Below are 22,178 nucleotides of genomic sequence, written 5' to 3' on the forward strand. Positions count from 1 at the left end.
CAAAGACACTATTACTGATATCATTTTCATTGGTGGTGGGAAGGGCCTGGGCTTCTATGTCAGAATTATAGCCTCAGTCTTCCTGTGGAGGAGACTCAGCCCCTCCAGGCCAAGTTCTATGAACAGCAACCTAACCACTCTTTCTTCTTTCTTTCTTTCTTTCTTTTTTTCTTTCTTCCTTTCTTTCTTTTTTTTTTCTTTCTTTCTTTTATATCCCGACGACAGTTTCACCTCCTTTTCTCTGCCCAACACCTTCCCTTTGTCCCTCCCCCATCCACTCCTCCTACATTGCTACTCAGAAAAGGGCAGACCTCCCATAGATATCAACAAAATATGGCATGTCAAGTTTCAGTGAGACTAGGCACCTTCCGTCATTTTAAGGCTGGTGGGAGGAATGGGTCCCAAAAGCTGGCAAAAGAGTCAGAGACAGCTCCTGCTCCCACTGTTAGGAGTCCCAGAAGATGACCAAGCCACACAACTGTCACATGTATGTAGAGGGTAGGTCAGTCCCATGCAGCCTTCCTGCTTGTCAGTTCAGTCTTCTGTGAGCCCCTGTGAGACCAGGTTAGTTGATTCTGTGGGTTTTCTTGTAGTGTCCTTGACATCTCTGTCTCCTATAGTCCTTCCTTTTAAAAGAAAGAGAGAGGTGGGGAGGGAGGGAGGGAAGGGAGAAAGGGGAGGGAGGGAAGGAAGGAAGGAAGGAAGGAAGGAAGGAAGGAAGGAAGGAAGGAAGGAAGGAAGGAAGAGAGAGAGAGTGAGCTGGGTAGTAATGGAGCCACATCCACTTCTGTATCACTGGTGATTCTTTTCCCACAATAAAGGCATGTGTGAGACAGGACCTTCAGGCCCTTGAAGTCTAAAACATTTACCATATGGCCCTTAAAACAAGGCAACCACCAAGCTAGAGAGAAACTGAAAGTCAGCAGACCATGAACAACCTTGGTGAAATTTAGAAGCCAGTGCTTGTACTTGACCATGAGAGCTCTAGGGACGAAGATCAATCAGGGGGATGAAATTTGACACTGAGAAGAAATGCAAAATGGAAATGAATACACACACACACAAACACACACACACACACACACAAACACACACACACACACACACACACACACAGCATGGGATGCGTAGAAGGTTTTTGCAGGCCACAAGAAAAGGTACTCATGTTAGACAATCAAAGAAACAGGGCAGTGAGTGAGTCATTGGCCTCTGTGGTTTGAACAGGGTCTTGGGTTCTAGAAGGCATAGGAAGATGCCGAGATGAACTTGAATGAGAGTTGTTGAGGACCTGGAGGGCTCTCCCTCCTCCTGGTTCTTAAAAATGCTGAGAACACCAATGGTCACGGAGATGCCTGTCATCTTCAAAGAGCATAGGCCTGAATACTCCCCTCCCAGAAGACTGTGGTACATAATTCACCTGCTAGAACCCAGAGCAAGAGGAGATGGTGTGATTAATGTGGATCTGATGTTCCATCTTGTAGCAACTTAATAAAGTATGTGCACAGCCTCCAAACAAAGGCTGTAATCACTTTTCCATAGTTTATGAATTATGAAGTTGGATTTCCATCAGCAAATGCTGTCAAAGTTTTTGGCATCAAAACCAATTAAAATGATGAATCGCTGTGAAAGGAATTGGGAACACATTTAATCTTTTTCTAGAACAGTCGGGGATCACTTTTCTCTTTTTTGACCACATTTCACATTAGCAGGGAGCATAAAATTGGTCTCACTCAAAGGTAAATCTCAACTTCTTCATCAAAGGGAACTGATCCCCTTAGCTTTTTCTCCGTTGTAAACACTGCTGTGTTTACTTTCTACTCACTTCCCAAGGTCATAGCTCTCTATTTTCATGTCCGCTTAGGAAGGTTGTCCTGCCTAAAGAATCATGAAAGCTGAGATTAACTGTGAAAAATACAAAGACAGATGAGAGAAGACTGTGGGCACATCTTGGAACACAATTTATTATGGATATGAAAGTTGGTAGAACCCAAAGCTCTGAGGTCTGACCCCCCCTGCCCCCCATGGTTAGTCATCATCTTGCTGTCATTTACACATTTTAGGCTTTGATGTTCCTGTTCCCCACACTGGGATAGTAAGACTAAGTGAGGTCTTGTTGACTGGAGCATTTTTTTCTCTCCCCTTTATCATCAAAATGCACTGTAAATGTCACTCAGCACACTGGAGAATGAATGTGTCTGAATCACTCTGCAGCTACTTCCAGCTGAAAAGCCTTCAGCAAACCCCATAGCCTCACTGAGCCTCTGTTTTCTGACCTGTGAAATGGGGGCTACAATGTTCAAGTTTCAAACCTATTCTGAGGCCCAAGTGGGGCAGATTTGGTCAGAAATATATACACAGATATTCACATCTGAAACATACGTGTGCGCATCTCACAGGAACAGATCCCTGACTGATATATTTATATCCACATAGCTGTGCTTTTGACAGGTGAATAAAAACATTCTATACAATGTGTTTGAGATGAAATCCCTAATAAATGGTACTTGTCCAGGACAGCCCCCGGGAAGAGGTGACTCAGCTATCGGTGAACTCATCTTCACTATTTTTAGGGCCAAAAAGAAGGATAGGCAGGCGACATTGAAGTTGTATAACCATTGAGGTGGGGAAAGCAAAAACTAGTCACTCCATGTCTCCTGGGACATCTAGATTCAGAAGCAGTGTCCTTGACCTCCCTTGCCACTCAAAGCAGACAGAAGCCCCACCAAGGGACCAAGCTGAGATACCTACAGCATGGAAGAAACCCCAGTTAGAAAGAAGGGAACACAAATTGACTCATATCTCACCACCTTGACAAGACAAATTGAGGCCATGGCTGCGACATCACCTTGCACTTCTCCCTAAGCTGAATCTCTGCTGTCTTGGTGTTAATTTACGTGGTTGCTGATGTAAGGCTTTGTGGGCCTGTGAGAACCAGCCAAGAACTGCCTTGTGAGCAGCTCCTCACTGCCTCTGCACCTTGCAGCCTGCCAGCTCCATAGCAGCAGGGATGCTCAGCTCAGCTCCTGTCCTCTCTCCTGTCCCAAAGCCCCAGGGCATCCCTGAGGTCACCCTAAGTAACCTTCTTCTAACTCCCTCATTAAGTTACCAAGGCCAGATACTGCCTTTCAAAAACCCACATCAACCTCACATTAACCAGGGCATCGATAACTACTCTTAACCACTGAGCCATCTTTCCATCCCCCAGTATTTATGTTTCTAAAAGTCCTCTAGGTGATTTTGTTGATGTTTTGTTATCCTTTAATGGCTGAACCATCTCTCCAGCTCTGGGTGATTTTACTCATGTAGCCTGAACTAGGAATCACTGCCAACTGGCAACCACAGACTCAATTAAAAATTCTGCAACTAGTGTTGACATCCTGAGGATTAGTAAACAGCCTAGCTGAGGGCCTATTATTGGTTAGTAGTGACTTGCCATTGCGCAATGTCTGAAAAGCATCAGGTAGTTCATGAATGTCTGTCACATAAGCAATGGACTGAATGCATGTATGAATGGGTAGGGAACCCCTGAAGACCAACAGGCTACAGGATGGAAAAGATTGACGTCACTGTGTCAAACTAGCAAGGCACCGTGTTGAGAGCTGAGGACAAAATATCTTTTCTGTTGCTTCCTAAATCTCTCGTGTAGATGGGTAATTTCAGGGCCACATTTAAAGCTGACTCCACTGATGACTGGAGGAGTCAGAGCTCTGCATTTCCCTGTTACTTTCTTCCAATGCTTCCCAGTCGGCTATCAGCCATCACCACAAGTTCTGTGACTGGTGATAACATTATCCTGGCGTGTTTCCTCACACTGACTCACTTTTTAACATTAAGCCAGGTGTAATTTAAAGGGAAACTACAAATCACTATCTCAAATAGGAAAGCCACCCCGGCACTGTGGAGCTGACTGTCACAGTAAACGCCACCCAAGCAACCGAAGCGGGATGTTTCTTCTCGCCAATGCTCGCCTCTGTTAGACAAGAAGGATTACCTTTGGGGAGGTGCAGAGCAAGCAAGCACTTAACAGAGACTTTGTCACCATAATAAGGATGAAAGGGTGTTCTTTAAAGGAGTGACAGTCCCTCCCTACAATGCCAGATTATCTAAAGTGGGGGTGAGCCCACAGTTGAGCATCTGAGTCAGTTAGCTTCCTGTTACTGTAGCTGATACCTGACACAATCAACTTAAAAAGAGGAAAAGCCCGTGTGGGCACATGGTTTTGGAGGTTCCTGACTATTGCTTTGGAGCCTCTTTTGAGGATGGACATCTAAACTGTTCACCTGGTGAATTGGAAGTGAAAGAGAAAGAGGAGAGCTGGGTCCTAGAGTGCTCGTGGGGGCATGCTCCAGGCTTCCATGCAGCCCCACCTCTTAAGGATTTCCACTACCTTCTGATAGCACCACAAGCCGAGGATCAAGCCTTTGCCACATAGGGCCCCTAGTGGACATTCTGGAGATACCGCAGCCGCATCTGAGGAAATGCCATTCCTAGCAAATAAGTTTTAAACTCTGCTTAAGAACTCAGGAGCCATCTATGATGCGGAAGAACTTTTGGGAAAGAAAAAAAAGTGGGGAGGAAGTCCAAGATTTCACCTTTTGAGACATCCAGTTGCCAGTGTTATTTGTCTTATCTAGACTTTAGCTTTCATTTTTTTTGTTTAATTGTGTGTATGCATACATGTCTTGTGTGAGACTTTACACAGATGAGTGTGATTGGCCACAGAGGCTAGAAGAGGTTCTCAGATGCCCTGAAGCTGGAGTCACAGTTGGTAATGAGCTGACCAACATGAGTGCTGGGAATCTTCCTCAGGTCCTCTGCAAGAAAACTACCTGCTCTTAAATGCTCAGCCACCTCTCCACTCCAAAAATGTAATTTAAAAAAAATCCTACTTCCATACAAAATGGTATAACCAACAGAGAAAAAAGAAATGAGTTTGGAAAGCAAGGGAGCTTCCTTGTTGGAAGCCTCCTTGCCCTGTTAGGCCTAAAAGGTATTCTACCAACCTCCGATGAAGGAATTCACTAAATAAAACCATGCTGGTAAAGAACAGTGAATGGATCTTGCAAAGGAAGAGATTCATGTCTCCAGTTCTCGTAAAGCCTGTCTTGAGGTCATTTGAGTAACTGGGGTCATGAATGTGAAGCCCTTGAAAGTGGGATTAGTGCAAGTGGGGAAGTCAACTTACCTGCTCAATTTGCACACTTGGATTTAAGCAGAACGCTCTGTCGCTGCTCCGGAGAGCACTACATCTTTCTTTTTCATTTGGTGGAGATTTGGTCTTCTCTTTCAAGCATTGCAGTGGAATGTAATAGTTATGATTCCAGTGTGCAGACACTAAGATTGTGGAGGAAGGGGAAGAGGCTTGGAGCCAGACTGCACCCTCCCAGCCCTTGCTTTCCCCCTTCTCCTCTGCATGACCTCTGGCAATCGTGCAGCTCCTCTGGGCCCCAGGGTCTATGCTCACGGCATGGGGGGGGGGGGATGAGTGCTGCACACATAAGAACATCCTGAAGAGAAACCAATGCACACAGAACACCTGAACGAGCCTCTTGCATGGAATGATAATGTAGCACTGTGCATCATTTGTTACTGTTATGGCAAACATTTACACTTGGAAGGTTATACAACGAAAGCCATGTCTTCCATCCCAGACACCATGCCTCTCTGCAGAGGCAAAGAACTATAAATAGGCCTTTGTGCTCCTTTGCATTCTCTGTATTCTTAGTCTATGGGTTTACCGTCTATGCCTCTCTTCCATATAAATGAAAGCTCATTATGCATTCTGCGCTGCACATTGCCATCTTTACTGAATGACATTTCTTGGGAATGAGTTTGTTACAAGCCTTGTACTTCATCCTTTGCCAGAGGTACAGAGCTTTGCATCTTAGTGAACTATAATTTATTTAACTCATCCACAGTATTGGTTATTTGGGATACTTTCAGTCTTTTAACATTATACTCTCAAATGTCTTGAATATGTTTAAATTTATGTTAAATATGTAGTGTATAATTAAATATGTAATTTACATGAATATATGTAAATATGCAAGTGTACTTTCAGAGTCTTGGGGATGAATCATTAGGTCAAATAGTTCATTTTTTATTTTGATAGATGTTGCCAATTTTCTCTTCAAAGGAACTGAACCAAGTTGTACAACCAACAAAATGCTCATGACCTTCATCTTCAAGGTCTTATTTTAAATACCTAAAACACATAAAGTGACCGAGTTTCTTTGTTTATTTTGGCTGCTATAACAAAATAGCTCAGAGTGGGTAATTTATAAGCCACAAAAGCTAATTATTCATAGTTTAGGAAGGTGCAAGTCCAAGATCATGGGACCAGGACATCCAGTGTCTGTGAGGACCTGGTCCTCATGATAGCGATTTCTTATACCATCCTTTCGTGGTGAGGCACAAACAAGCTCTCCTAAAGACACTAACCCCACTTGCAAGGGCCTCACCCTCATGACCCCAGTCACTCAAAAAACCATTCTTACCAACACCTTGGAGATTTCTTTTCAATATATGATTGCTGAAGGAACACCAAGGAAGACCAGTAAGTCGGTCATAGTTGCCAGGTATTAAAATTACCTGAGTGACGCGATCATCAAGGCTGCTTTTACCACCATAACTTTCACTCCACATACAGAAGAAGAAAGCTTTCAACCAAATTTCTGACTGCAATATTTTTGTAGTGCTAGAGAAAAGCTAAATCTCATTAAGTTTTACAGCCAGGCCTAATATAGATATATTAAGTAGGACAAGCTGGATTTGAAGCGGTGAGTAGTGAAAATAAAGTTGCATGCTTTTTCCCACCCAGGTTTGAAAGCCTGTCTTGGAGTGGACTTTGGAAGATGAATTCCAATGAGTAGCAGCTTCCAAAGGTCAGCCCCAGGAACTCACACCTGTGTGCAGAACCGGGCGAGCTCAGGTGGTGTAGAGTACTGCCAAGCAAGCATTAAACCTGAGTTCGATCCCCAGAACTCATGTAAAAGAAAAACAGTGCAGTGGAGTATGCCTGTAATCCCAGTGCTGAGGAGGCAGAAGCAAACGGAACTCTGGGGCTTATTGGGCCAACCAATTTAGGCTACTTGTGAGTTCCAGGTCAGCGAGAGAGACCCTGCCTCACCACCCTCCACACAACAACATCATCACCACCCAAAAAAAAAAAAAAAAAAAAAATAGGCAACACCCATGGAGCACAATCCAAGCTTGTTCTCTGGCTTTCCCACATGCATACATAAACATGAACACACATACACATACACAAATGTGTGTGAGGGAATCCGCTTCAGTCTAACCTAATAAATGCATCACAGGCCATCTGAGATCTGAAGACAAGCCAAGGAGACATTGACAGGCAATAGTCATCATAAAGGGGACTCCAAAGAGCTACCTTGCCTATTTCTTTGAGCAACTGCCCACCCTTCCCTCTATATGTACTCCATAGGCTTCGGAGAAATACATAAGAAAAAAAAGTTCTATTCTTCTAAAACCAATTAAGACACTGTTAGTTTTGAGCAGCGTGTGTCAACCTTTAGAAATTATCATCGTTATTGTTGTTGTGGTATTATTATTATTATTATCTCTATCTCCTCTTAGACTTAGAGCTTGATGCTTCTCCCAATCCTGCTGATAAGGGTGGCATCCAGTACCACAGCAAGGATCTGCTGAGCTTTGTGAAATGCAAGCAGTCCAGCCAGAACTCTGTGGCTTGAGGCATGCTGATACTTGTGTGTCCTCGCTGTTAGGCTCCATCATTCCTAGTATCTAGATTCTGTGTCAGTAACTAGAGAAGTAGCTAGAATTTCCAAGAACAAGACATAATGAGAGGAGATGTCAAACCTGCCACCAGAGAGCACTGTGAGAGAGAGAAAGTAAATGCCCTTGGAAACCTGAAACACAGAGAAGGAGAATCACAAACAAACTTCTGACAGCGTGTCCCTTTTTTTTTTTTTTTTTTTTTAATTTTTGGAGTGCTAGAGAAATGTTAAATTTCATTAAGTTTTACAACCGGGCTTAATATAGACATAAATCCCTTTAATGTTGGTTTCAGTCAAAAGTGAGCTGAACATTATCGTTAAACCAGTGCATGTGGGAGAATTATTTGAGGAAAATCAAAATAGGCACAGTTGGGAACGTTCAGCCATGACCATATTAGATGCAAGTAGGCGCAGTAGCAAAATTCTTTAGGCACTGATGGGCTGGGCTATTTTGTTGCTCAGTTTCCATATAGATGAGCTTTGTGCTGGGGCAATATGGTTGTGGTTTAAAGTCTATCTGGGGAAGCTCATTTCTCTTTCATTAGCCCATGAGCTCAGTGCAATTTCAGCTAATACTGTTCCATAGCTCCTAGCTGGGCGACTCGGTTAAATGCCTTCAGGGAGAGCAGCAATCTAGAACAAAGGGACAAAAGTGATGTTTCTTGTGAATTCCTCTAGCTTGGCATTGCACTGGCAATTCATCACATGCCACCCCGTACCCAAGCCATGCATACCTATTGCTTGAGACATTATTTAAGTCTCATACTATATTTCACTGGAGACATCTTATCTCCCTGTCTGACTTCTCTGAGGTCCAGACTCGTGTAACTACAACACTGTAGACCTTTTTCTTGTTGTGGCTGATGCCCCAGTGCATACATAATGAGATGGAAGCACAAACTCCCTAACTGCTGGAGAATTGCAAGATAGCAAATGAATCTGAAAAGGTGTTCATCTGGGCAGGTGGGTGACACAATGGCAGACCCTCTTCCTAAAGCGCCGCCAAGCCTAGCTGTGGCCCCAGCTGCACCCCGTGGGCATGTCTGGCCCAACTGCACATTGCAGCCTTAATTTCAATAACCACTTTCTCAGTTTGGGGGTCAAAATTTGGTATTCAAAAAAATACCAAACTCAGATTTGGTATTCAAAAAAAAATGATCTGTGCCATCATTCCATCAGGTGCCAGCATTACATATGTCAACGAATACACAAGCCTAGTATGGTCAAAGTGCTAATATGTTACCACTTTTTAGGGAAGAAGTGGGGGTAGATATTATCATATTTTATTATATACATGTGTGACACTCCCAAAATCTAAAAAAAAATTTTATAAGATGGCTGAGAACTGTATACAGACACTATGAGTACCATGTACCCATCTCCCCTTAGCAGTGGTTTCAGCATGCCTTCTGTCTACAGCAGTGTTCTGACCTTGAGAGCAAGCAAGGTATTTGTGAAAAAAAAGAAGAGCTAGAGGCTACAGAATTGGTGCCTCCTAGCCCACCCCAGAGATCCTTCAGCCAGTAGTAAGCTGGCCTCAGTTTGTGGTCTCGGCAACTTGCCTTAACAGCCTCCTCGGTGGTTACCAGACATGAGAGGAGGAAGCAATAAATGCCTCACAATGTAGTCAGATTGTTTGACTCAGTTGCCTTCAGCAACTGTGCCCCACCTAGACAGCACAGATACTGGCCAGAGGTCCAGGAGCAAAAGGGGTTACCCAGGAAGACAAGATCCATGGGAGACTTTAGCCTGTAGGACCAGAGCCTGGGAACACAAGTAGCATAGAACATGAGTCAAGGTCCCACAAACTCTTTCCAAAAGAGGCTTTGCAAGCCTGTACACTACTGGTTAATTCTGTTTAATTATGAAAATAACCACGGGCAACTAGGAAGAAGGGGAGCTAACTATTGCAATAAAACTGTTATTTACAAAAACCGAATGAGCTGTGGGCCATATTTTTGTAATCAAAAAAAGAAAGGACTTAAAATTATGAAGCATTGCACAGACAGGAAGAGAGCAACTTCAACAGCACGGGACCCTGGGCGTAATGCATGAGATTTCTAGAAGAAACTGCTATCCTGATGGGAAAGAACCGTAATTGTTGCCGCAGGTGAGTTAGCAGTTAGCACCGCTACTGAGAAATGCTACAGTAATTTGTGGAGCCATCAGATGCTGCTGTTAGAGGTCATGTTGTCCCTAATCCACTAGCCCTGGGTTTGTCCAGATGTTTGTCTGGACTCTGGAAGAAAAAGCTTAAGTGGGTTCCAGTTCATTGCGTGTGTCACTGAAAGTTCACCCAGAAAGACATGCGCTTCCTCGGGAGCTGTGTGTGCTGCACTGTGATCTCAGCCAGGATGGAAACATTTTTGATGCCCGCACACTTGCTTTATTGGAGGTGCTTAAAAGTGTGCAGTTGTCTGTTACTGTCAGTGAAGAAAGGGCTTTAACAGAAGTTCAGTTTAAAGGAAACGGTATTTGAATGTTAGTGCTTGTCCGGCTGCAATGTCTTTTGCTGCATTGACAGCTGATGGACCACCTTCTGGAGTGAAGGAGCATCTGGCAACAGGAACCTTAACAACAGTAACGGGTGGAGAAGGCAGGCTCTGTTGTCCTCACAAAGCAGGCAGAAGCAGACTGAATGGAGACACACCTCAGAACAGCATGAGTCCAGACACCAAGAAGTTAAAGAGCTAATGACTGAAGTAATTAAGAAAATGAAACCCAAATAAACGCTCATCACCTTTTCAAATGGATATGTAAAAGCTATTTGTTACATTGTGCAAGATTCTTTCATACTAAATAAGTAACAAACTACATTCTTCTGTGGAGTCCGGGGAGCAGAAAGAGGTTATTGAACAAGCTACAATCCATCTGTCCTTGCATTGTATCCTTCTGGGACAACCCTAGTCTAGATTCAAGACTTTAACATTTCTCCCTTCCACACTAGGTTGCTGCCTGAAGACTGAGGAGTCTCAGGCAGCCTGACCAGAAGGGCCCCCTGGGTCCTGAGGCATTCAAGTCTAGCTTTGAGGGCAGGACGACAATGTCCAATCTACCTTCAACCTTAAGAGCTTCAGGAGCTTCACTGTAAGTGTGGTTGCCCCTGAACTCAAGAGCCCCCATCTTCCTCCCAGGCTTCACAGTGACACTGACCCCAGTGTCTAAAGTGTCCCTTTGGTCAGCCTGCATCTTGGATGGCCACACAAGCATAGCCTCTGGGTCTGAGAAACAGAAGGCTGTGGAAATCAGTACCTCTCTTGACCGTTCATAGCTCCGCACACATGTTGACCCTCTGTGTGATGACTGTATGAGGCTGACACGAGCTAGAACTCTAATTATTGAACTATATAACTATACAGAGCAAAGTAAGTCTCACTTTCTATATATTCAGACATTCAGAAACTCAGTTTTTGTTTATTGAATTACTGGAAACACCAGAGATGTTTGTCCCCCACTCCCTATGAAGAACTTTAAGAAGAGAAAAAGAGCTGTATTCTGAAGTTTCTCCCAGAATGACTTCTAGGGAACCCCTGAGGTCACCCTGGATTCAGCCCAATCTTTCCCTGCCTGTGTGATGGCACAATGATACTTCAAGTTCTTAACGACAGTTGAATCACCACGATCCTGAATCACAGAAGATTAAGTTATATTTGCCAAACAGCTCATATTTTCTGAAGCAAGAAAATATAATGATGTATTTTACAAAGAAGTCACAAAACTCTAAACAAGTGTCTAGCTAGACCTGAAATAACCAGAGCGTCCAATTGACTACAACATCACGTCCTCTCGAATATTTTTTTATGGCTGCTGTAGGAAAGTTCAATATAATTCAAGGCCAGTTTAACTTCTCGTACACAGATAATTTTATAGCAGGCACATTGTCGTTCAAGTCGATCAATGATTCAGTTTGCTTATAAAAGCATAAACAGAACCTTTGAAAGTATTGCTTTTTGTCCTTTCTTGCTAAAACCATTAGATTTGGGGCCAGGAAACATACAGCCCAAGCAGAACAAGTATTTGCCTTCTTTAATGTTCAGTGTAGACTCTCACCCAAGGAACTAAGGCTTAGTCATCAAATTCATTATAAAAAAAAAATTAGGTTTGCTAACCCGCCATCTGTTTTGAAGCAGGGAGAAAAATCTGACCCCAGATGATACAGGGTCTTTCTTCTTTTTATAAAAGTGGCCAAGGGGTTCAAGGTTTTTTAATTTCAAGTTTTTCAGAATTTCTCAGGCCCTCCTTCTAATTCATACCTTTCTCAGGTCAGCATCTTCTCCATAGCCTGGAATGGGAGCCAAAAAGACCTCAACCCGAAACCTAGATGGAACATACATGCCAGAAAAGATAGAGTGGGGAGTTTACATCCTTTAGGTAGCAGGCACAGAAGGGGCTGGCGAGGTGGCTTCACGGTTGTGAGTGACTATGGCTCTTACAGAAAATGGGACTTGGTTCCCAGTACCCACACCAGGCTCACAACTGCCTGTAATTCCAGGTCCAGGAGATCTGATGCCCTCTGGCTTCAGTGGGTACCTGCACATAAATTGTGCCCATAAACTCACTCAGGCATAAACATATCAATAAAAGTAAAAGATAAATCTTTTTTAAGTGAAGAAAATCTGTTTCCCTCTAACTGAACTTAAATTCTGGTCTTGGTCAGCTCAGCTGTGCCCCAGCCCTCCCTCTCCCCCGTCTCTAGCTTCAGACACTAGCTCAGTGTTAAGGAGGAAGAGGTGGGAATCATGGTGCCAGCTCTCCATCATTATCCTCAAGTCTTCCTCATTGTTGTCTTTTCCCTGGACATCAGCTATCGGTTCATGAAGCTCCTGCCCAAACCCTGGGTCCTCGTTGTCCTGATCGCCAGAACTTCCTGGCTAGCTGGTTCTCACCAACCTCAAGAGTATTCTGCTATTCCTTTCCCTGAGATGGGGGTCAGTGAGGTACAGGGCAGGACCACCACAGGATTAAAAGATGAGGTGCCTCACAGAACTTTTCTGATTGATAACCCATGACCCTGTCATAGAACAAGCCCAGATCTGTATCAAGTTGCCATTTCAGCATGTACCCACCCCATTCCAAGAACACGGCTCAGACTAATATTATTTAAATAAATTAATACAAGTAGAGTATCACTCATCTGAAATGCATGGGACCACAGTATTTAGGACTGAGATTTTTTTTTAGCTGAGAATAGTTACTACATATAGGATGCTTTGGAGGTGAGATCCAAATCTACACATGAAAGTCACTTATGTTTTATATACACCTTGAGAATTTACCATAAGATTAATTTGATACAAAATTCTTTTTTATTAATTTTTTCATTTATTTTACATACTGACCACAGTTTCTCCTCCCTCCTTTCCTACTGTTCCCTCTCCCCACCTCCTTCCTACCCAGCCCCCATCCACTCTTCAAGCATCTCCATTCAAAAAGGGGCAGCCTTCCATAGGAGTCAACACAGCATGGCATATCAAGTTGAAACAGGACCAAACTCTTCCTCACGAATCAAGGTTGAGTGAGGCAAACCAACTTGGGGATTGGGTTCTCAAAAGCCAACTCAAGCACCAGGGACAGGTCCTCATCCCACTGCTAGGGGCCCCACAAACAGACCAAACTACATAACTGTCACACACATGCAGAGGACCCAGGTTGGTACCTACCTTTCAGTCCAGAGTCTATGAGCTCCCACAAGATCAGGTCAGCTGTCTCTGTGGGATTCTCTGTCATGACCTTGACCCTCCTCCATAGCTCATATAATCCATCCTCCCACTCTTCAACTGGATTCCCAGAGCTTGCTGTGGATCTCTGAATCTGCTTCCATCAGTTACTGGATGAATGTTCTTCAATGGCAATTAGGGTAGTCGCCAATCTGATTACAGAGGAAGGCCAGTTCAGGCACCCTCTCCACTATTGCTAGTAGCCTTAGCTAGGGTCATCGTTGTGGATTCCTAAAAGTTTCCCCGGCACCAGGTTTCTCCCTAGCCCCAAATACCCCCCACTCTGCCATCAAGATATCTCTTTTATTATTCTCCTGTCCTCCTGCCCCCAACCCGAACAACTGGATCCCTCATGTTTCCATATCCCCCTCTTTACCCCCAATTTACCCAGGAGATCTCTTCTAATTTCCCCTTCCCAGGGAAATCCATGCATCTCTCTTTGGGCCCTCCTTGCTGCCTAGCTTTTCTGAGGTTGTGGATTGTAGCCTGGTTATCCTTTACTTTACAGCTAACATCCACTTATGAGTGAATACATATCATATTTATCCTTCTGGGTCTGGGTTACCTACTCAGGATGATTTTTTTCTAGTTCCATTCATTTGCCTGCAAATTTCAGGATGTCATTATTTTTACCACTGAGTAATACTCCATTATGTAAATGGACCACATTTTCTTTAGCCATTCTTTGGTTGAGGGGCATCTAGGTTGTTTCCAGGTTCTGGCTATTATGAATAATGCAGCTATGAACATAGTTGAGCAAGTGTCCTTGTGGTATAACTGAACATCCTTTGAGTATATGCCCAAGATTGCTATAGCTGGGTCTTGAGGTAGATTGAGTCCCAATTTTCTGAGAGACTGCCATACCAATTTCCAAAGTGACTGCCCTGAATACAACACCAATAGCATAGACACTGAGATCGACAATTAATAAATGGGACTTCCTGAAGCTGAAAAGCTTCTGTAAGGCAAAAGATACTGTCAATAAGAAAAAGTGGCAGCCTACAGAAGGGGAAAATATCTTCACCAGCCCTACATCTGACAGAGGGCTGATCTCCAAAATACATAAAGAACTCAAGAAACTAGACATCAAAATACCAAATAATCCAATTTAAAAGTGGGGTACAGATTTAAACAGAGAATTCTCAACAGAAGAATCTCAAATGATAGAGATACACTTAAAGAATTGTTCAACATCCATAGCCATCAGGGAAATGCAAATCAAAATGACTCTGAGATATCATCTTACACCTGTCAGAATGGCTAAGATCAAAAACACTAAAGACAGCCTATGCTGGAGAGGATGTATAGAAAGGGGAACACTCCTCCACTGTTGATACAATATTCTTAGCACATTTACATTTTTCCATGAAAGTGAGGTCAGGTGTAGAATTTATTTCTACTTTTGACATCTCATTGTTCTGAAAAATGTTGAGAATATGTATGTTAGAATTATATATTCCACAGCTGGAGATTCTGGTTACTCAGCCTGTACTACAGTTCTGATCACTGCAACCAGTGGCATCTAGCAGCTCTTTGTCATCCAACAAGTCAAAACAAAAATAATTGGAATTAGTCAATATCCTGCCCAAAACAGGACAACACTGAAACACTAGCTTTTCAAATTAAAGTGTGTCACATACTAAAGTATTTTTACCTAATGAAGGAGCACACACAATTTCTAAAAATGTCTCAGAACCATGAAATCAAGGAACACTAAAGAAGGAATGAAAATATCTTTCTGAACCCAAAGTGAATCGAGAAGCCATCTGGAGTCTTCCTTGCAAAACCCAAAAGTGAAGAAACAATGGAGAAAAGACTTTCCACAGACCAGTCTTCCTGGGGAGGCAGAGAAGGCAAGGCAACAGGAGTGGATTATTCACTCAATAACAGTAGGCATTGCAGCACATGGGCAAAGAATAAAAGACAAACCAAATGGAAACCTAAGTACATGTATAAAATCATTTAAAGATGGTTGAACAGAATACACGATTGATTTATTTGCCAAAAGTCTCACAATGGAGAAAGGAAGTTACAGGATGACAGAGTTTCACACTCCTAACTATTGTAGGCTGTAAGAGTACACAATTATGAAAATTTACAATGACATGTTTATTTATTCAGTCATTTGGTTGATTTTCCCTCCAACTAGGCTCTAAGATGTGTAAGAGCATGGATGCCAGCACTGTGCTGTCCTTATCTAAGTCTCTGACATACATAAACTCTTCATAGGATTTATAAAGACAACCAATGAGATTAACTGTACACATGGGAGGAGACATGGGAAAAAAGCCAGCACATATGAGGGGAAAGGAGACAAGCTTTAAGCAGGCCAATGTGAAGTAGCCTTATGGAAGTGAGTCTTCAACATAAAGCAGGAATTAAATGCTAAAGGCTGTCTCACTTACGACATGAGAACTAGAGCATTGTGGCCATCAGTGAACAGAAGTACCAATGGAGCTCAACACAAGCTGGGTTCTAGGTGGAGTCTGCTAACACACAAGAGGTACCCCGACTTAAAATGAAGCTCTTCCTGGAGAACACTGGGCTCACATTTGCTAAGTCTTTGAAGGCTTGAAATAGGGGACACAGGTTCTAAGGACACATGTAGGTCTGTCACGATTTTGCAAGGGCTGGCCCTCACAAATTGCAATATATGCAAGGATATACTACTATATATAAACATAATAAATAAAGTATATGCAAAATGCAATAATGCAGAGCCTTAGCACAACCTCCAAGGAGGAGTTACAAATATAAGATCACAGGGTGTTGAAAGCCCCAGCTCCCTTTATGTGTTTGCAGCTTTACTGACCTGAGACCCCTTGTGTTTTTCAGAACTCTGATGCAAGTTACGACTTCAGCAGCAATGACCCCTATCCCTACCCACGATACACAGATGACTGGTTCAACAGGTAAATTGAGCCTTGAAAGCATCTTTATTGTTAGCCCTTGGGGTTGATTTCAGTCTGTTTTGTTTAGGGCTTGAGTGTCACCAGCAACATCATACCGACATTGCACTGTGTTATGTATGTTCTTCTTCATAGTGGCTATATTTCTGAATCTTTGGAGTTTTAGTATTATACAGTGGCCCTCAAGAATTATTGTTTGACTATCATCTTGTTCTGGTAAACTAGAAATGGTTTGCCAATCTAACCTATTATGGATAAGAAAAAACAGAAACAAGAAAGTTTTCTCAGTTCACTACAGTGATTTAAAAGATTTCACTTGTTCTATTAAAGCTATTTCAGAGAAACTTTTTTTGTTCTGTTTTGAAACAGAGTATTACTATGTAACTTTGGCTAGCCTAGAACTCACTATGTAGACCAGGCTAGCCTCAAACTCACTGAGATCTGCCTGCCTCTGCCTCCCTAGTGCTGGGATTAAAGGCATGCGCCATCATTCTGGCTCTATTCCAATAAAAATTTTGTCAGTGGTTCAATGTTTACATATTTTTAAAAATATTTCTGTTACAACCTCATAACATCTCAGGTAGACCTTTCCACAAAAGTGTAATTGACAGAGGTTTGAAATATGGACCATATGGTCCATCTGAGGGTATCATTTTTCTCCATCCTATTTTGCTACTGACCACATAATGTGGCTTCTTCTTTCTTCAAGTAAATATCTTGCTTAAATGGTTAGCTATGTATGAGAAATATTCAGAAATTTAGGTGTTTGGCTTACTCAAAAAATGTTTTTAAGTTCAAAAGTCACATAGATGAGTAAGGGTTCTGGTTACTGAAGGGAAGGGTGGCTATAGATGACAATGGTGTCTATGTATTTCAAAAAGCTAAATAGGACTTAAAGTTTCAAAATGAAACAGTTAAATGTTTGAGAAGTCAGGGATATTAAACCCAATGTAAATATGATATATTGATATGTCACATAGTAACATTAATATGTTATATTTTATGTATCAGTTAAGATAAACTGTTTTAAATTTTAAAGTAAATTAAATCATAAATAAAGCTGCTGCTTCTGTATTATCCCTGCCTTTGGGTGAAGACCATAAAAGTATATGAATTTCAATTCACAGCATGGAAGCACACCATGCACAGAGCATTTTCCCATTGCTCTTGCTTCTTGTGAACAACCTAAGCTCTAGATCAAGCAGAAGTTACCTCCTTCAGTTTAGTGACAGGGGAAAGGTTGAGAAAGGCTGAGTGGCTTCCCTGATCAACCAAATCAGGTTCAGTCAAAGCCGATAATAGGTCATGTTTTACAGTGTTTTAAAATCCAAATTCTTGCTTTTTTTTAATTTTCCTTTCAGTTTTTGTTTGAAGTAGGGTCATAATTTGTAATCTAGGTTGACCTGAAACTTACTATGTATCCCAGGCTGGTCTTGAACTTTCAACAGTTCTCCTGCCTCAGTCTCCTGAGTGCTGGGATTCCCAGTGTGCACCACCATGCCCAGATCAAATATGTAACATTTTTATACATATCACTATTTATTTTATTCAAGAAGTGTGATATCCAGAAGTGGCCAGCATAGATCCTCAGTGAAGCAGGTGGCTTAGGCTAGCTTCCTATCAAGCCAGGGAACATGGGTGTGGAGGCTCAACAATTTCAGATATGCAGAGAGAATGAAGATGAGAAATAAAGTCAGGCATACAATAGTTTTAAGGGATGGTTACTGATGTGCAGTAGCATAATTCAATCTCTACTAAGTTCTTGCAGCCAGAATATGATATAACCATGCAGTGCTTGGAAGGGTGTCTTTGTAAGGTGGAAATGTATCTAATAAGATCTGAGAATTTTGGCCACAAAGAAGTGTTTCTTATTCCCATGACTTATAACCCTGCATCCTAGTACCTTACCACATAAATCATTTTTAGACACAAGGATATGAAGTTGCCAAAAAAAATGTTCCTAAGCAAGAGTTTATAAATAACTAACAGTGAATCTAGAAGGCTGGGATCAGCTGGATCTGGCCTCAGCATTGGATGATTCCTGGCCCTCTCATGAGCATAATAGAGCTGTAGCATCACATGAACCAGAGCATGCTATCTCTCTGTAGCTAATAGGTATTAAGTGCTGATAAACTGACCCAAGCAGATAGGGGAGTTTTTCCTGAATATAAACGCAGTCTCCTCCAAGCTAAACCTTCTTGTGTGATATTTCTAGGAATATATAAAAAAAAAAAAAACTCTACAAAAATGCCTTATCTCCTAAATATTTTCATTTATAAGTTTGTTCTTGAAAGTTCCATTTTTAACAGGCTAACAACCTCTAATTAGAACTAATTAGTGTTTAATGTAATAAAAATCCATCACTGTCAGCAATAAGAATTCCCAAATGACAAGTTTACCAGAGTCACAGTCCTAGTGAGTCAGGCAAGCATACTGCCTGTGTCCTAGGAAGCCAATGACTCAAGACAGAGTGTCCCTCCTCTCTGACCAATAAATAACTTTCCCCCAATCATCAAGTCATTCTGAAAGACTTTCATCCACTACAGCTTGTACTGAAAAGATTGGGTGATGCCAGGTCAGTCAGACTTGTGGCCTCTCAAACATAACAGGGATTGGAACTGATTGTATGAGGATGGTAAGATAAAGTTCAAGCCCACCCCATCAGGAGAACCTTGGCCCAAAAAGTCGGCACCTGCTTGGCATGAAGAGAATTTAAATAAGATAAATAACATATCCCCATGCGTAGGATATATCACTAAAAGTTCCCTGCAGAATGAATGAACACTGTACCTGGTATCATCTTCAGTACTACTTACAATAACTTAAGGCAGGAGGTGGAGAATGGGTGGGGGTGCTGAGGAAATGAGACTGGCCATGAGTTAATTGTTGTCAAAGCTGAGAGCTGGAAACGTGAGAGTCTGCTCGATCTGTATACACCTTCTCTATCCTGGTATTTGTCGGACTTTTGTCCTTATGTCAAATATCTAAGTGAAATAATTTAAAAGTAGGAAAGTTTTATTTGGGCTCACAGGTGTGGAGACTTCGATCCATGAGCCCCAGGAGGGGCAGAATATCATTGTGACAGGAGTTTAGCTGAGCAAAAGCAGCTTACCTCATGGCTGACAGGAAGCAGAGACAAGAAAAGGCCAGGGCACATCTAGCCCCCAAGTGTAAGTCCTAACTTCTCCAGCTAGACCTCACCTCCCTGTTTCTTTCATCACCCCCAAAACAAAATGATGCCAGCTGTCAAATAAGCCTTCAACACATAAGCCTGTTGGGAACATTTCCTGTCCCAGCCATAACATTACAATGAGAGAGAAACTTCAAATGCAGGAGGCCTAGACAGAGGCAATGAATAGACCTGGGGGTTGAGTTTGGTACTCTTGAAAGCATTGGTTTTGTTAGGCAAACTTCTGAGGAACTTGCCACATTATATGAGGGAGGAAGCGCATGCTTGAATCCCCACAACCCCAACTGAATCCAAAGCTAACATAACACAACAAGCTAACATGCACTGAACTAAACTTACTATCTCTAAGGCACAGTCATAATGCTTTGTATGTGTTAATTTAATGAATTATCATAAATCTCTGAATTACCAGAATGATTCCTAAGCATATAGCTTATACCATTTGTACAAGATTGCACAGTTAATAGGTGGTAGGAGAGAATTTTGATGCCAGAGAGGGGCTCATTGGTCCAAGACTTGAATGAAGATCATAGGTAGAGTTGGAAGTGGGAGCAAAGAAGATGAAAGAAAGAGAGATATAGAATTCATTCAAGGGATGCCCTGGACATCTGGTCCAGAAGTAAGAGACAGTGCAGGGAGCAGTATCCTAGGAAGGGTGGATGGAGGGAGAGAGCTGGCTGCTAAGAGAAAAAAGAGGACAGACTTTGCGGATGGGTGAAAAACTGAGCCAGGGTCACAGATGAGGGTCCCTATGCCATTGAACCCAAAGAACGTTGTCACCCAGAGACACAGGAGCCTTGAGCTCAGCACCTGCCCTTGGCCAGTACAAGATCTGTGTTGTCTCCCCAAAGCCTCATGCCAGCTTTGTACCTGTACCATCAAAGGGACATGCCACGGCCTCTCTGGGTGTATTTTTCTGGACACGGTCATAAAATCTGGCACGCCACCTCCATTCAGGCTCTATGGTCTCTTAAGCAATTCTCATCACAGCATGCATTAAGTCTCCAATAAAGCTGCCTGCTGCTGGCCCAGAAGGAGCGTGCTGCTATTGATTCCAGCAAGGCTACCTGCCACAGAGGCTAGTTAGATCCCAGGAGCAATTGCTGCACAGGAATCAGCAGTGGCAGGAGCCATCTATCCCAAGAACCCATTACTGGGGAAAGAAGAAAACACAACAAAGGACCCTCAAGCAAGCAACTGAAATGTATTCCTTGGATGAAAAACCACATTCAAAGCAGCATGTGCCCCGTGGGTTTTCCCAACCATTTTAACGCATGCTATCCCAGCCTCTGTTCTTACTGATTAATCTGTTTTTCTTCCAGTGTACATTTCTAATAGAATATATTTAAAACTCCAAGCCAAGGACTGTTTATGAAAACAAGGTTCATACGTATGCAGCACTACTTTCAATATGTGAGAATATCCTGCCCTATGCTTGACTGCATTTTGTAGTATATTCATCCTGTTGTGGACCATTCAGTCACTACATGCAGTATTTGAGCTCCAGAGATATATCTGAAACATAGTCGAAAATTTTGCAAAGTGTTACTTTTCTTCTAGCTTGCAATCAGAGAATGACATTTGACCCAACAAAACAATAACCCAAATTACAAAAAAAAAAAAGGTAGAAATATTACACATTTAATGGGCATCAATAATGTGCAGATATAACTGATTTTCTGGGAGACCTCAGGATCTAACAACAGTTCTTTTCCTGGCTGGCACTCAGTCAACACTGATTAGCTGGTTGATGGATGGGTAGCCTACCTTTTCAGGCACGCTGTTGAGTGGCCTTGACATCTGTCCATTTTTAGAGCTGCCTGTTATTCACAAGGTTTGCAGCACACATTTGGTCAGCACTCTTGCGCCTCACTCAGCTTTAAGAGAGTGTCTGGTGATGTGCTGTGGATCTGTATTCCATTACTGTGCAGTTGTCCATAAAAACCCCTCTTGCATAGCATATCTTTGACAGGCGCTGACCACGGAAATGTCATCCCTGCCAGTGGCGATATTTATGGGGCAGGGAGGATGCTGCACATTCTATTAAGCCCTAGAGAGGAAGAGATTCTGGACTAGATACAATTCTTGGCCATGAAAAGTTTACTATAAATTCAAGAAGAAGAAGACGTTTATTACTCAGATAGCCAAAGTCAAGGGAAGACAGATGTAGGCTGAGAACCATTCATATCTACGGGAGCTACTCTGATTGATAATATAGTTAAAACTTCAAACATGAGAGATTTTTCAGTGTGTTGGGTTTTTTCCTTATTAGATGTCGTTGTATTTCATTTTAAAGAACTCTATGCAACAGGTCATGGATGAACATGTGAGGAAAATATCCCTCTCTGGCTTGCTCCTGCCACACTGAGGTAAACTTAGACTTTACCCTGGTGATGCTTAATGGCTTAGGAAGAGATGAACATCTTTTTCTTATGTCTTTATGGACTCATCTTCAAGTCATCTCCTGGATAATAGCATTCAAACCATTTTCAAAGATGTAATCAAACTCTTGTGTTCACGTGAGCACTGAGGCAACCTAGCAGGTGGCTGTTAGCTTAGCATCCACTTTATATCCAAGCCAGAGCTTGGCAAGGCCCAG

General features: G+C 42.4%; 1 protein-coding gene across 1 annotated transcript in view; it reads left to right on the forward strand.

Annotated features, from left to right (window-relative positions):
- Positions 1 to 22,178, forward strand: part of Pcsk2 (proprotein convertase subtilisin/kexin type 2) — a 252,882-nt gene that overhangs the window by 177,898 nt on the left and 52,806 nt on the right. Inside the window, exon 6 of the mRNA XM_028893276.2 lies at positions 16,316 to 16,392. Within this exon, the coding sequence (XP_028749109.1) occupies positions 16,316 to 16,392 (77 nt within the window). The remainder of the gene's footprint in view (positions 1 to 16,315; positions 16,393 to 22,178) is intronic.

Source organism: Peromyscus leucopus, chromosome 4 (genome assembly GCF_004664715.2).
Source record: "Peromyscus leucopus breed LL Stock chromosome 4, UCI_PerLeu_2.1, whole genome shotgun sequence".
NCBI lineage: Eukaryota > Metazoa > Chordata > Mammalia > Rodentia > Cricetidae > Peromyscus > Peromyscus leucopus.